Source organism: Aedes albopictus, chromosome 3, assembly GCF_035046485.1.
Source record: "Aedes albopictus strain Foshan chromosome 3, AalbF5, whole genome shotgun sequence".
NCBI classification, from domain to species: domain Eukaryota; kingdom Metazoa; phylum Arthropoda; class Insecta; order Diptera; family Culicidae; genus Aedes; species Aedes albopictus.
The window spans coordinates 252,297,200-252,311,358 of record NC_085138.1 but is presented as its reverse complement, the minus strand read 5'-3'; the positions used below and the strand labels follow the sequence as shown (position 1 = coordinate 252,311,358).

General features: G+C 40.9%; 1 protein-coding gene across 3 annotated transcripts in view; it reads left to right on the top strand.

Annotated features, from left to right (window-relative positions):
• Nucleotides 1-11,895, top strand: part of LOC115260379 (inositol polyphosphate multikinase) — a 39,150-nt gene extending 27,255 nt beyond the window's left edge. The window contains exons 2-5 of one of the 3 annotated variants that reach the window (XM_062860203.1): nt 7,957-8,116; nt 8,182-8,625; nt 9,762-10,156; nt 11,138-11,895. In XM_062860203.1, the coding sequence (XP_062716187.1) occupies nt 8,017-8,116; nt 8,182-8,625; nt 9,762-10,156; nt 11,138-11,371 (1,173 nt within the window). In that variant the 5' untranslated portion in view covers nt 7,957-8,016 and the 3' untranslated portion in view covers nt 11,372-11,895. Of the gene's footprint in view, nt 1-7,909; nt 8,117-8,181; nt 8,626-9,761; nt 10,157-11,137 lie in introns of all 3 variants that reach the window. The other 2 variants (XM_029861341.2, XM_062860202.1) reach the window with 2 other exon arrangements.
• Nucleotides 11,896-14,159: the final 2,264 nt, after the last annotated feature.

Here is a 14,159-nt window from a genome sequence, read left to right as displayed (position 1 = left end):
TTTCACAAGTACACTTTGTTTCACTAGAATATTTCAACGTACCGTAATCCGGGGTCAAATTGATCACTTTAAAACAAATTTTGCGGATAACATCAGTGCCTGTTCAAATATTGCCAAAAGAATTTCTGTAAAACCAGTACCCAGTGGATCTATATGGAACCTAGTGACAGAATTTTGTTCAACAAATTTAAACTTTAAGTTAAATAACTACAAATATCAAAATATTGGAAATGCCACTTTGGGGCGAAATTGATCAGTATACAATTAAGCATCGGTTGGACAGGGAAATTTCCTACACCGCTTAATTTTGCTCTTCTAAAACCGAATAACGCGTCTAAAATCTTACAACTAGTTAATTTAATACTTAAAATACAAAATTAAATTTTGAAATTTCTCCTTAAACACCTAAAGGTAGGCAATTTCATTTGAAATAAGTGATTTCTATTACAATAAATCACTATTTCTTCATAAAATGAACTTTTTATAACTATTTCATGTTCTGATTAGCTGCATAACACCCCAACCAAGGCTCCACAAAAATGTTAAAACAGAAAATTCACGGGAAGTCCTATTAGCAATTGATTGTTTAGTAGCAATGATTTCAGCTAAATTAGAAACACATTGCGAATTCCTTGAAAAAATAAGGCAAAACTAACTTTTTTCAAAAAAATTAAAAGTCTACACTCATCTCTAGACATCTACGAATCAGATGACGTGAAAGGTTTAAGATCATTACGACGCTTAAGCGTTCCTAGTATGGAATTACAATGTAGTACCCGAGTGATCAATTTCACCCCGCTGATCAATTTGACCCCGGTTTACGGTACTTACTTCTGTATTCAACGCAAAGCATCCGTATCGTGTTGCTCAAAGGCTGCCTCCGCAGCGGACAACTACTCCACCTCGGATTCCGCCGGAGTTTTTTTGGCCGTGCATAATTTTTTTTCCAGCTTTGCTGGATGTTTCCAACCCCGTCTCACTTGCCGCTGCAGCGCGCCGGTAATCGACGCGATCGTCACTGTAAACCAAGCTGGAAACTTATAATCTTTTCTGGAAGTCGATACACTGGCCTTAATTAATTGCTTTGCACTGCGAACCACAACAAACTGAAAATGTCAAACTGTGCAAGTTCACATGAAGTTCCACGTGAACTTCTTTCGAACTTTCGACTTCAAAAAGTATTCCAAGTTCAGAGAAAGTTCACACGCGAACCTGATTGAGCTCTACTAAATTATATCAGCACATATTGAGTAAAATCCCACAGTGCCAAACAACACATACATGGAGTAGTGATTAGGCACCAACTTTCAACGAGAAGAACCCGTGTTCAAATCTCAGTAAGTAAAAAACATCAAAAATTGTTTCAAGATATTAGTCAGTTTGAATTCCACATGAACTTAATGTCTTTTAATAAAAAAAAACTTTTGAGGACTAAACATATTTTTTTTTTTTCATTTTTTCGAATCTTATTTTGAAGCTGAATAGCGTTCTTTTCAGCGACACAAGTGTACTTTTTGTGAACTAAAGTGCGGTTAATTACTTAAAAATCAGAGGGGTGTGTACAAGACACAACCGCATGACGTAAACTACGTAAAGCAGTTTGTTATGAACGACAAAGGACTACTATGCAATTTCTTTGGATCAATAATAGAATTTGTAGTGGCTAATGGTTTTGAAAACCGTTAATTTTAACAATGTAAATTCTACAAGATTTTGGTGGATTCTGGGGATTTGTGTTGGAAATGTTGTTATAAATAAAGTTTGAAGAAATGCCTTTATAGCTATATACTGTGTACACACAAGAAGAAAGCGTACTCGCCAGATTCGGTGACACGACCAGATGATAAGACAAGCTGTTGCATTTAGTTTAGGAGTAGTTTTCGAAATTCGGCGGTTTTGACACTTATGTGACCAGCGTCACTTTGTCAGAAAATCTACCGTTTACTCTTTCTTAAAACTGCTCTCAAAAGGGCTGTTTGAACAAGAATTTGTTAAAAATATTACATTTGTCATCAATAATTACGTTGTTCTGCCAGCAAATGTCAGAACAGCGACAATGATAGGCTTTGTAAGAATAATTGGTTTGATGGTCTCAATTTTCAAACACTTGTTATGATGAAAAGGAATGCAATAGTGCAATTTTCGCACTAGAGAAATGTTGCCTTTTCCGCGACAAGATGCGGATTGATTTCCACAAAATGCTTTTGATGTAGTTGGTTTCAAATTCTTGGCGGTAGAAACTTTCTCGGAAAACTCACCGTACCATCTTTCAGAAAATTGTTGGCCCTTTAAAGAACTGTTCGAATCAATTTTACAGAAAATTGAGCTCCTATGCGACAAAACATGGTTAAATCTCCGCGCCGCGCCTTTGATGCAGTTGATTTTAAATTCTCGGTGGTTTTCGACACTTTCACAACGCACACCAAATGCTTTCGATTGAACATTTGCATAATTTCGATGCATAGACTTGCACACATTGAAATATGGCAACACTGAGTAATACATTCATCAAAGTGAAATTTTCTTCATCATGTGAGAAGAAAATGTTTTCGAAATTGCCAATCAACTAGCACAGTTTAAACAAATTTGTATTGAATATGTCATGGTTGCGACGGAGCGCTATTCAATTTTCACACAGCGCTCATAGTGATTGACACTTGTGTCCCGGGCTTTCGTCCTTAGAAAATTATTCTTTCACCCCCGTGGGACATTTTCGTAGCCCTTACAAGGACTGTTTTACTGCAAGCCCTATTCGCGACTACGAAGTTGTCGAATGTGCGTGAAGGTTTACGTGAGAAACAACGAGAGGTAAATATTTTTTGCTTTTTTTTTCACGCACATTCTGACAGTTCCTTACGAGGTTTTTCATTAGAGCGACAAAGAGTTGGAATCTCTTTTACCTTCGTAGTCGCGAATTCAGTGGTGTAATTTTGTTGGCTTCTGCAAAGCTGCCCGGACGCCCTTTGAAGCGAGAGTGAAGAAAGTTTTCGCTCCTGCCGCACCAGAGATCTGATCCGGTGTGAACTGGTTAGCAGCCCCACTGGTACCGCGCACAACGATGCAAAGACGACTAGCAACAACCGACGACCAACGCGCCCGGCTAGCCAAAGCATACTGAAGGGAGAAGCAAACGGAGAAACTGGCTAGCAGTTATCCGATGCGTCTTCCTCGAGGTGTGAATGAATGATGAAAGATGCATAGAAGTTTGTGTCCCGACGTCTTTCTTGGAAAATTATTCGGTTCTCTCTTGTGGAAAACATTTTCAAAGCCCTTAGAAGGGCTGTTTGAATCTATATGCTGAACAATAATTGTTCAATTATTGCGTACATGAGGTGAAATTCGGTAATTATGACAACCAAATCCAGATCGGCAGCGTTAGCTTTGCGTGACGATGCTGTGCAAAACGTCGTCGGGCAGCAAGGCTACCGTGTCGTATCAGTTTTGCCGTGCATTAAAGACACTATACGCAAAGACACGAAATGTTCCAATTGGAATTCCAAATATGCTGTCAATGTTATTCCAATCGAGCAGGAGACCTGTCAAACGCGCTTTAAAAGCATTGCTCGACAGCATCATCGTCATGACGCGACAATCATCATCAACAGCAACAATCATCAGATTTCGTGTCTTTAGCATACAGTGTCTTTACCGTGCATCAGTTTGAACCGGCTGGTGGTGGCTCCAGTAGCGCCGCGCACGACGACGATGCGAAGGGAACACACGAAAGCGCAACCATCGACAACCATCGCGCTTGGCTTGCCAAAGCATACTGAAGGGAAAAGCAAACGGAGAAACTAGCTAGCTGTCCTCCGATGCGTTCCCCTCGAGGTGTCACGAAAGAATGATGGAAGATGAGAAGAAGACAATAACTTATATACTAGACGGCTGTACGGCAAAGAGGTTAAAATTCCCCTCTCGCACGTGATTGGTTAGATGAAAGAGGGGTGTTAATTAGTGATGCCATACAGATTTTCGCACAGTGCACACAAAATGCTTTCCAATAATAATTATCTCATTGAACTTTTGCAAATCGATCAGCACAATTATAATGTTTAACAAATAATTTCTATAAATCTATAAATTTTTCGGCAAAATTGTAAAGAACATTTAAGAATTTTGCGAAGATTTGCACACATTGAAATATGGCAACACTGATTAATACATTTCATCAAAATGAAAATTTCTTCATCATCTGAGTTGAAGAAAATGTTTTCCAATTGCCAATCAACTAGCACAGTTTTCACACATTTGAATTGAATATCTCAATGTTACGACAAAGCGCAGTTCAATTTTCACACAGCGCTCACAGTGATTGGCTTTCCTCATGAGAAAATTATTCGGTTCACTCCCGTCGGACATTTTCGAAGCTCTTACAAGGGCTGTTTTAATTTACTTGCAGTATTTCTGCAAGCGCGTTCCATAATTTTGTTGATTCCGATGTTGGCTTGTGCTGCCCGGACGCCCGATGGAGAAAGTTTTCGCAGATCCGATCCGGTGTGAACTGGTTGGCGGCCCCACTGGTACCGCGCACAGCGTTGCCACGACAACTAGCATCAGCCGATGACCACCGCGCATGCCTAGGCAGAACATACTGAAGGAGGCTTTCCTCCTGAGAAAATTATTCGATTCACTCCCGTGGGACATTTTCGTAGCCCTTTCAAGGGCTGTTTTAATTTACTTGCAGTATTTCTGCAAGCGCGGTCCATAATTGTGTTTATTCCAATGTTGGCTTGCGCTGCCCGGACGCCCGATGAAGCCAGAATGAAGGAAATTTTCGCAGAGCTGATCCGGTCTGGTTGGCGGCCCCACTGGTACCGCGCACGGCGACGCGACGACGACTGGTAAAGCAAGTGGCAACAGCCAACGACCACCACGCTCGGCTAGCCAAAGCATACTGAAGGGAGAAGCAAGCGGAGAAACTGGCTAGCAGTCCTCCGATGCGTTCCCCTCGAGGTGTCGCGGAAGAATGATGGAAGATGAGAAGAAGACAATAACTTATATACCAAGCGAGAAAACCCAAAAAATGTGCTCGCTCGTGATTGGCTGGATAAAATTAAAACATAGGTTCACTTTTCTGCAATTTTCAATAGTTTGCTGTTGAAAATCAATAGTTTTCTCTATTTGACATGAAAGGGACATAGTTTTGCGATTGTTTGATGGCAAAATTTAAAAAATCGGTCAATAAATGGCTGAGTTATTAGCGTGCAAAATCTTTCATAATTTCGTGACGGTCGCAAAATTTAGATTTTCATTTTACACCCGGTGCCGTGGTACAGTACCGTACCTTCCCCATAGACGTAGTTTACGTCAAAAAGTGGGCTGAATAGAATGCTATTCATCTTCCTTAGAATAGCTGATTATGCCCAAACATGCTATTTTATCCGAACTTTTGGTTGCTTGGGTGAGGCTTATAGCGCTGAAATGCTTATTGGGTAGTTCAAGGGGTAGTTAGATTAAAAGGGTGTATGCCATATAAAGTGACCAGATATATTTTGCTCTGATGCGGGACACAATTTAACACAACTCAAATTAGGCTGGTACAGATCTCATTTTCTTATTTTCCCGCAGTGCTCGTCAGAGGGAGGAGACGGGTGGTTGGGTGATGATAAATAATGGGGCGACTCTAATTTCACCTTATTTTTTTTTTTAATTTCAACAACAATTTATTTGTGCCCCCTTCAAAATGTTGAATTCCGACCAAAACTTTCCGAGGGGGAGGGGGGTGACATAGGAGAAAATTAAAATTTGTTCGAATGAGTGTAATCAATTCTGCTAGAGGGTTCGAAAAGTCGGTACAAAGTTGAAGTTTGTGTCTGCCTTTTAAGTTTTCCAGTGATTCAGTGACCCGATTTTCAAACCAAAATTCAGGTTGTAGACCAAACGAATGGAGAAGTCAAATAATTGTATAATTTTCTAAAAAAAATCCGACTGGTTTACCTGAGATTCCTTTAGAAATGTCTGAATACTTTTTTATGAACAAAAAAACATTCAAATTCCTGGAGAAAATTCAGGAAAGAGTTTGTGACAACACTATAAGATTTTTTGTTGACTTTTAATGTAAAGCACGAGTAAATATTACTACAGGACACGTCTCAAAATATTTCTGGTAAAAAATTCTCAAACAATTCCTCCATTATTTTCATTACGAATATGATGCGTATCTTCATTCAACTTTCATAGCATACAAGTTTCTAAAAAAAACAAATTAGTTCCCAGGATGTCCATCCAGAAGCTAGAAATTTGTCCAAATTACCTCAATATTTTTCAGAATGATCCATAATAAATTTCTCAAGGCATTTCTATAGCAATTCCATGATCTTTCCAAAAATCTCAATGAGCATCCAGGCAGAAGCTTATGAAAAAATCAAAAAATCCATGTAAGAATTTCTAGTGAAAACTTTGGAGGAATAATCTTGGGCAATATGTTCAAGCAATCCCACATTAACATCTGAAGGATTTCTCGAAGGAAATTCCGTTGAAATATAAAACTAACATGCTTAAGATGATATTGAAAGGACTCTACAAGCAAGTTATTCTTGAGAAATTTCCTAAATGTCCTTCGAGAACTTTCCCAGAGAGATAACTTTGATTTTTTCCAAGGAAGATTCTTATTTAAAGAAATTGCACTTTTTCACTGAAATTTTCAGGCATTGCTGAAACATTTCTAAACATTTCTCAACGTATTTTTTTTTAAGAATTCTTCTAGAATATCCGACTCAAATTCATTGTCACTTTAAAGAATGGACTTTTTTCACGGCATGTTTTTCTTGCCATTTTATGTGACGGGTTCTGACAGGCATTTCTCCAAGACTATCTTGTGGGTTGTCACATCAATTCAGCTTAAAATAGTTTAAGGAATATTTTTGAAATTAAAACATGAGAGAAAAGTTCTGAAGAAATGTCTAAATTAATTAATGACATTTATTTATTACTACTTAATAATTAATTGTCTGAAGTGTGATTTTAAGTAGGAAGACCAAAAGCAGTTCAACAAATCTGTATATTGTAAATATCAAAATATTTCAGTGATTGCTGAAATCCGGGACATTTCCGGGACACTTCACAATGCGGGACGAGTGGTCTGAATCCGGGACTGTCCCGCACAATCCGGGACGTCTGGTCACTTTAGTGTATGCGATAATATGCAGTAAGAAAAGGTATGCCTTATAAGGATGAAAAGTATTCCATACAAAAAGCTCGGTGTTGATTTGCAATTCGTATTACAATGCTCTCGTTAGATAACAGACAAACTTTTATTTGAATTTTAACTTTTTTAGAGTAACTGTTTGTTTTCTAAATTTATTTTTTTTTTGCAAATTTAATAGACATCCAAATATCCTAATTATTTAATGAGTTGGGCACTGTTTAATACAATATATTTTAAGTTAGTTTTTTTGCTCTCAAATGGGATAGAAATCATATCGCTGATATTATTGGAGTTGTGTAAATCATAAGTTCATAAAAAGGCTCTACTTAACTTTTATGACTTGTGTCTACTTAAATTTTATTATATCAACAAAAGTGTGTCATCATTGATCTAATTATTTATCGCTCAACTTGTGGTTATCAATTAAAATCAAACATTGAACTGCTTTTCAATAATCCGCGGTTTGTGTCGTTATCGATCGATCACATGTGACCCTTATTCCGTATACGACGACAATAACTACGTAGGCACGATACACCTGTAGATAATTTAATCCGGATGTACGATTATATTTCGAACTGATAAAAAGAAGATAATCTTTTGATAAATTTTCCTGCCGCGATGTACGTCTGAGACATTCGAAGCATTTCTTCGGTTACACCCAAGCAGTATAGAATTAGTCACGGTTGAATACCAGGTGATTTTGAAGTTGTTTCGGAAAGCTTGAGTTCCGAGTTGTACGATCTACAATTGTTCCATCAGATATGAGCGTCCATTATCATCGTCATATTAAGCTACCGCCTTACCAGAAACGTAAAAACAATGTAACGAACGCCGAGAAAAACAAGCAATCTACGCTAAGCTCAAGGATGTCTGCTGGCCAGGAATATCCGACCTTGCCGGAGGGGCTTCAACCGATGGACGACCAGGTGGCTGGACATGCGTTCTTCGATACAGCTGATAGCGTTGGTAAGAGTATACTTTTCTGTTTGTTGTGGATTTTAAAGTTGGCTTACGGTATTCCTATTTCTCAGGTCTATTGAAAAGTTCCGACGATGCCTCGATCTTGAAACCAGCAGGGAAGCTTCTGTGCGGCCTCCGGGAGATTAAGTTCTACGAGCAAATACAGGCGGCTACAACGGAACCAGATCTGGTACCCTTGAGGGATATTATTCCGCAATACCTGGGTCACATGAAGCTTCCCGTCGCTGGTAAAACGTACGAGTTCATCAAGCTTTCGGATTTGACGCACGGAATGCTGGAGCCATGCATCATGGACGTCAAGATAGGCTGCCGCACGTGGGATCCGCAAGCCTCGGAGGAGAAACGAAAGGCTGAGGAGTCCAAATATCAAGCTTGCAAGCAAAATTTGGGCTTCTGCATACCCGGGTTTCAGGTGTATTCAATAGCTAACGGGCGGCGGATGCGCTACGGCAAGGACTACGGAAAGAAACTCACCGAAGTTACTGTGAAAGATGGTAAGTATTACTAGCTTGTTATTTTTTATCATGGGTACATTTCTTAGTACAAAATGCCTTTTTGTTGACTCTTGACGATCCAACCTTAGTAGTTTATGAGCACTTCTACAGTTATTAATTTAGAGCTCCATCTACCAATGACAATTCTGCATTTGTATACAGTGTGGAAGGAACCAAGCTGCACAACAGCTTGATTTCATCATCGACTTTGTGTCCTCGTGTAAGACTTAAAGCCCGGATATAATTACCAACTTGACCTTAAAAGCTGCCATTGCTGAGGCTTCCGGGATGCTCAGATCTGCTATGCAGACGAGGTAGTCTTCGCAAAGGTTTGGAAGCGGCAGAGCATGGTCCTATGTCAAAGGCAGGGAAATAGCTGCCAGTTGGGCAGCTACGTTCGATGCTCTCCTATATCTTAGGGTACATGGATACTTGTACAGGGCCCATATAGCCGAGGCGGTAAACGCACGGGTATTCAGCATGACCATGCTGAGGGTGACGGGTTCGATTCCCGGTCGGTCCAGGATCTTTTCGTAAAGGAAATTTCCTTGACTTCCTTGGGCATAGAGTATCTTCGTGCCTGCCACACGATATACACATGCAAAATGGTCATTGGCAGAGGAAGCTCTCAGTTAATAACTGTGGAAGTGCTCATAGAACACTAAGCTGAGAAGCAGGCTTTGTCCCAGTGAGGACGTTACGCCAAGAAGAGAGAGAGAGAGGATACTTGTACAAGTACAACATAATCGGAAGCTATTTCCAGTATACGACACGAGTCAGAAGTGCTTTCACATAACCTCAGGAGTTCCTCAATATTTTATCCTGGGTCCGGTGTTATGGAATGTAATGTACCTGTGGAAATTTGGCTGATGGTTGTAGATGAGAATCGCCCAGCGCAGCAACCCGATACACTTTGCGTCCGACGTTGTCATACTTGACATAAAGGCATTTGGCATAATGGACACTTGGCATAATAAAGAAATCATGCCAAATGACAGTTACCAAAAGTCTTTATGACAAATGACCTTATGCCAAATTACTTTATGCCAAGTTTTCCGCTCCCGTTTCCAAAGGGTTCAAAATTCCCAACTGTGTTGTCCCAGCGAACAAAACGTACTAAATATCACTCATTTCAGCATTCCGCAAGTTCCTGAACGCCGACAGTGGCCTATGCCGGCAGTTGTTGATGCAGTTCCTGTCCGACCTGTGGACCATCCAGAAGTGGGCCCGTACCCAAACGACCTTCCGGCTGTACTCCAGCTCCGTCCTGCTAGTGTACGACGCTCGCCGTCTCAAGCCAGTATTGCAGTACCAATCGAAAAGTCTGAGTAGCTCTAGTTCTAAGCTCACCGCCAGCTGCAACACCGGCAGCGGACCGCTGACGGGTACCGGCACTAGCAGCACGTCGAGCAGCCCGATCGGAGGACCCAGTTCGTCGCCAGGGACGCCGACGACCGGCGGCGACATTGAACCGTTGCAGCATTACTTTAAAATCCAAAGAAGTCACTCGGCGTTCAACAACTACGAAGAGGTAAGTTATGCTGATATGACCCACAGTTTTTCCGTTGTTATCGAAACAATACCATCAAAGACTCCAACTCCAGTTGGTTCTACGGTTCTACCCGTTGTGTTCATCCACTATGAATCTCCGATAATTCTTCGCACTACGTGAAGTCTGCCGTATTTATATGTTTCCTGATGCATTTGCTTCTTTGTACTGTTGATACAACTCCTGATTCACGTGTCTTCGCCACACATCATTTTCAAGTTTCCCAGTTGTCTGCAGTACTTTATTCAGCTGCACTGCTCACAGCTGCAATACGTATTTCCAGTTTATGGGAAACGTCTTTGTCATATGTATTCCGAGATAACAACTTTAAGCACATTCTCAATAATCACTATCTCATTGAGTGTTGTGTATATCGGCCTAATTAGTGTTGCCGGAAAACCGTGTTCTGATATTATCTACCAAAAGTAATTTGTTTCCATTGAACTGTTCTTTTAAATCATTGAACAGGTAGTGAATCTTCAAGTTATACTCGCAAAATTATTCGAGGATCAGCCGCATGGTAAATTTCTAATCTGCTGTTGATTAATCCTGACGAAAAAACATCCTAGTACGCATTAGTCTGCGTCCTCTCTTGTAGGTTACGCACAGTGTCTTCGTGCTGCCATTTTTTACAGCAGTAGATTCATTTCGTTTTCTTTTTGCTCTTGCCACCCTGTCCAATAAGTTTCGCCGCAAATGAATCTTCTGACAGTATCAGCCGCAGTTGATTTCGGGTTTTCAAATTCATCAGTCCCCATTTTAATGGGGTATATGGTAATTCATAGGAATCTGGTTTACGATTCTCAAATCCTTTTGAAGTTGTAGCATTTTCAAAAAGTCAATGTTTTATGTTTGAGGATTAATCTTGTTCGAAAATTACCGACAATAACCTATCGTGTAGGTATAAGTAGGAGTTACTTACCTTTCCTTCCACCTCTTTTATTTCATCCCTCCCAAACCAAGGACATGAAGGCCATACGTGAGAATTATGTTTTCATGCGAGATAATCTAGTCGGGTCGTACGAGACGAAGGTGTGGGCCTGTGCGCGTATGATCGATTTTGCGCATGCATTCCCTGCCGAGGAGGCCACTGTCGACACCAACTACCTGCACGGCGTGGACTGTTTGGTGAAAATATTCGAAGATTTTCTGAGGGATTGCGAGCTGGAAAACTCCCCGAAGGCGGGTGTGCCATAAAAACCACACAGAACTGAGCTTAAGCAAAGCTTCAAAGCAATCAATGGTTGGCGTTTTGTGTTAGAGTTCCAAATCTTAACCATCTTAATCGGTTGAATTGTTGTGTTTAGATGTAGTTAGTCATACAAAAAGAAAAGAACAAAATCATACAATAGCTATCGCGCATTTTAATCGTGTATTCCACCAAGCACAAGGCACTGAATCCGTCGTATTCAGTATAAAATATAGTCCACCCTATTAATGTGACAGTGTTTGATCCGCAACACATATATACTTACCTAAATTATTTTTCGACATAAATATTATATATCTCTTCGATATACTGCATGATGAGAGCGACTTTCCGGTTTTCTTTACAAAATTAGGAAAGGGAATCTACTTACATTATTACAGAAACATATTTATGTTATTCGTCACAAATTACGCTTTATGTTAACTTATAGCTAGATGTAAGCGCCTGCGTGCTTGTACGGATATTCTTAATTGTATATTAAACACGATTATTAAAAAAAAAAAAACATGAATTAGTTAATCCTGTGACATTATCCAAGTTTCAATACCATCGCATATCAACTTTCTTTAAAATCTCGGTGTCAACGAAGATAATGTCGTAGAATTTTGTTTTCTGTTAATGAACAAGAAAAGAAATTCCAATACTTCTTATCAAGGCATACCGGTGTAACTAAGACACAATAAAGAGATGGGGTATCATATCCCTGTATGGTAATAATAGACAGGTTAAACTTAAACTTAAATAAGGTTTAAGCCTAAGTCTTATTGACCACCCGTAGTTGGTGTTCCAGTATCACCAGGTTAGTTACATTTACAAAAGGAACCAATAAGATAGCTGCTTGGTTTGATACTAACAGGCATCTTCAGTGTGTAAGTATTGGTGATCTTCAATGTGGTTGGGGAAGAGGCAGGAAGTGTTGATGTAATCGCTTGCTCACGACGACAGACCATAGGTTTACCGCCATTGGGTCTGCCCAAGTTCGTGTCGTACTTACTTTCATTTCTGAGCACTCATGGTTGTGCAGAGGGCCGTATTGAAAAATCTCCATCCTGAGCGAATACCACCTTGATCTGTGGCCATTGCCATCTGTGGCAATTTCTGTCGACTTCTTTTATTTCTTTGTTGAGGCTGCGTCGTCATGAGCCTCTGGATCTGCCTCTGCTGTGATGTCCTGCTGGGTTCCAATCTAACGCTTGTTTGCAGATTTCGTTTCCGCCCCTGCGTAGAGTGTGGTCGACCCGGTTCTGTAACACTAGCCCGAATGACACTATCCCGAAAGTCACTAGCCCGAAAGACACTAGCCCGAATGCCACAAGCCCGAATGTAACACTAGCCCGAATGGTAGCATAAGGTATTTTGGGGAAAACTGATTAACAATTTCAGCAGAGGTTTATCCTTCTTTAAGATATCGGCTATTCTTTCAAGATTTATTGACGCAAATCGTTTTAGCACCATCATTAGCGCCATAATCAATTGACAAATCCGGCACAGAGGTTTTTCTTCTTTGGAACATACGCTGTTCTTCCATATTCTATTATTACCAAGATTGGAGATCGAATATATCGCAGGCATCTATTGATGAAGCCCTACAGCCGTTGAGTCCAATGATATAATCCAAGTTTCACTAGCAGTACATGTTTTCTTAAACTCGCAAAAGCAGTTGTTGCCTTCTTGATCCGTGCACCTATGACGATCTTGGTGCCAGCATCGGTCGCCATTTGGCTACCAAGTTATTGGAATCTTTAAACATTCTCTATTGCATGCCCAGCTTCCGTGAAGCTGGAAAGGTTGGCCGTGTTTACATCCAACGATTTGGTCTTGTTGACGTTGATGGTAAGACCTGCCGCCGAGGAGCGATCGGCAAGATCATCGAGCTTGCTCTGCATATCAGAACGCCGTTGAGCTAGGAGAGCAACGTCAACAGAAAATTCGAAGCCATTTAGGTGCTCTATGGTAATGGGCTGCCACAGCAACCCACGATTTGGTTCACGGTCAATCGCACCTACCGTGATCTCGTCGATTACGATGAGGAACAGTAGCCTCACTCCAGCAACGACCCGAATGGGATCGGACAAAACACCGTTGTGCAGTACTCTGCACGAAAATGCCCTGTACTGTGCTTTAATGATTTTCTCAGAGACACCCTTGCATCTGAGGGCATCCCATATGTCTTCGTGATTGAGGCGGTCAAAAGCTTTTTCGTAATCAATGAACACCAGGTAGAGAGACCCTTGGAATTCATTGATTTGCTCCAGGATGATACGGAGCGTCACAATATGATCCACACAGGATCGTCCGGCACGGAATCCTGTTTGCTGCCGTCGGAGAGTTGCGTCAATCTTCTCCTGTATCTGGTTAAGGATTCCTTTGCAGAGAACTTTGAGAACGATACATAGTAACATGATGCCCCGCCTATTATTTACTGAGACGTTTCGCATCCAGTCGGCCGAAATAGTTGCGGTTCCTTATATATTGCAGAATAATTTATGCAACTGTTATGTAGATACTACAGGGTCAACTTTGAGCACCTCGGCTGATATGCGATCGACTCCGGGGCTCTGCTCGATTCGAGGCTCGATTTCTTGCTACGGATGGCTGTTTCATTCTCCTGCACTGATGGAGCTTCGGCGTTGACACGGGTAATGCGTCGAACCCTTGGCGGATCATGCTGAGATGTTGATAGCGTGGCCGACACTTGAAAAAGGTTTCCAAAGTGCTCGAACCAGCGTTTCGGGTCGGCCAATAGCGTCCACTAAGGCGACGTGACACATCGTA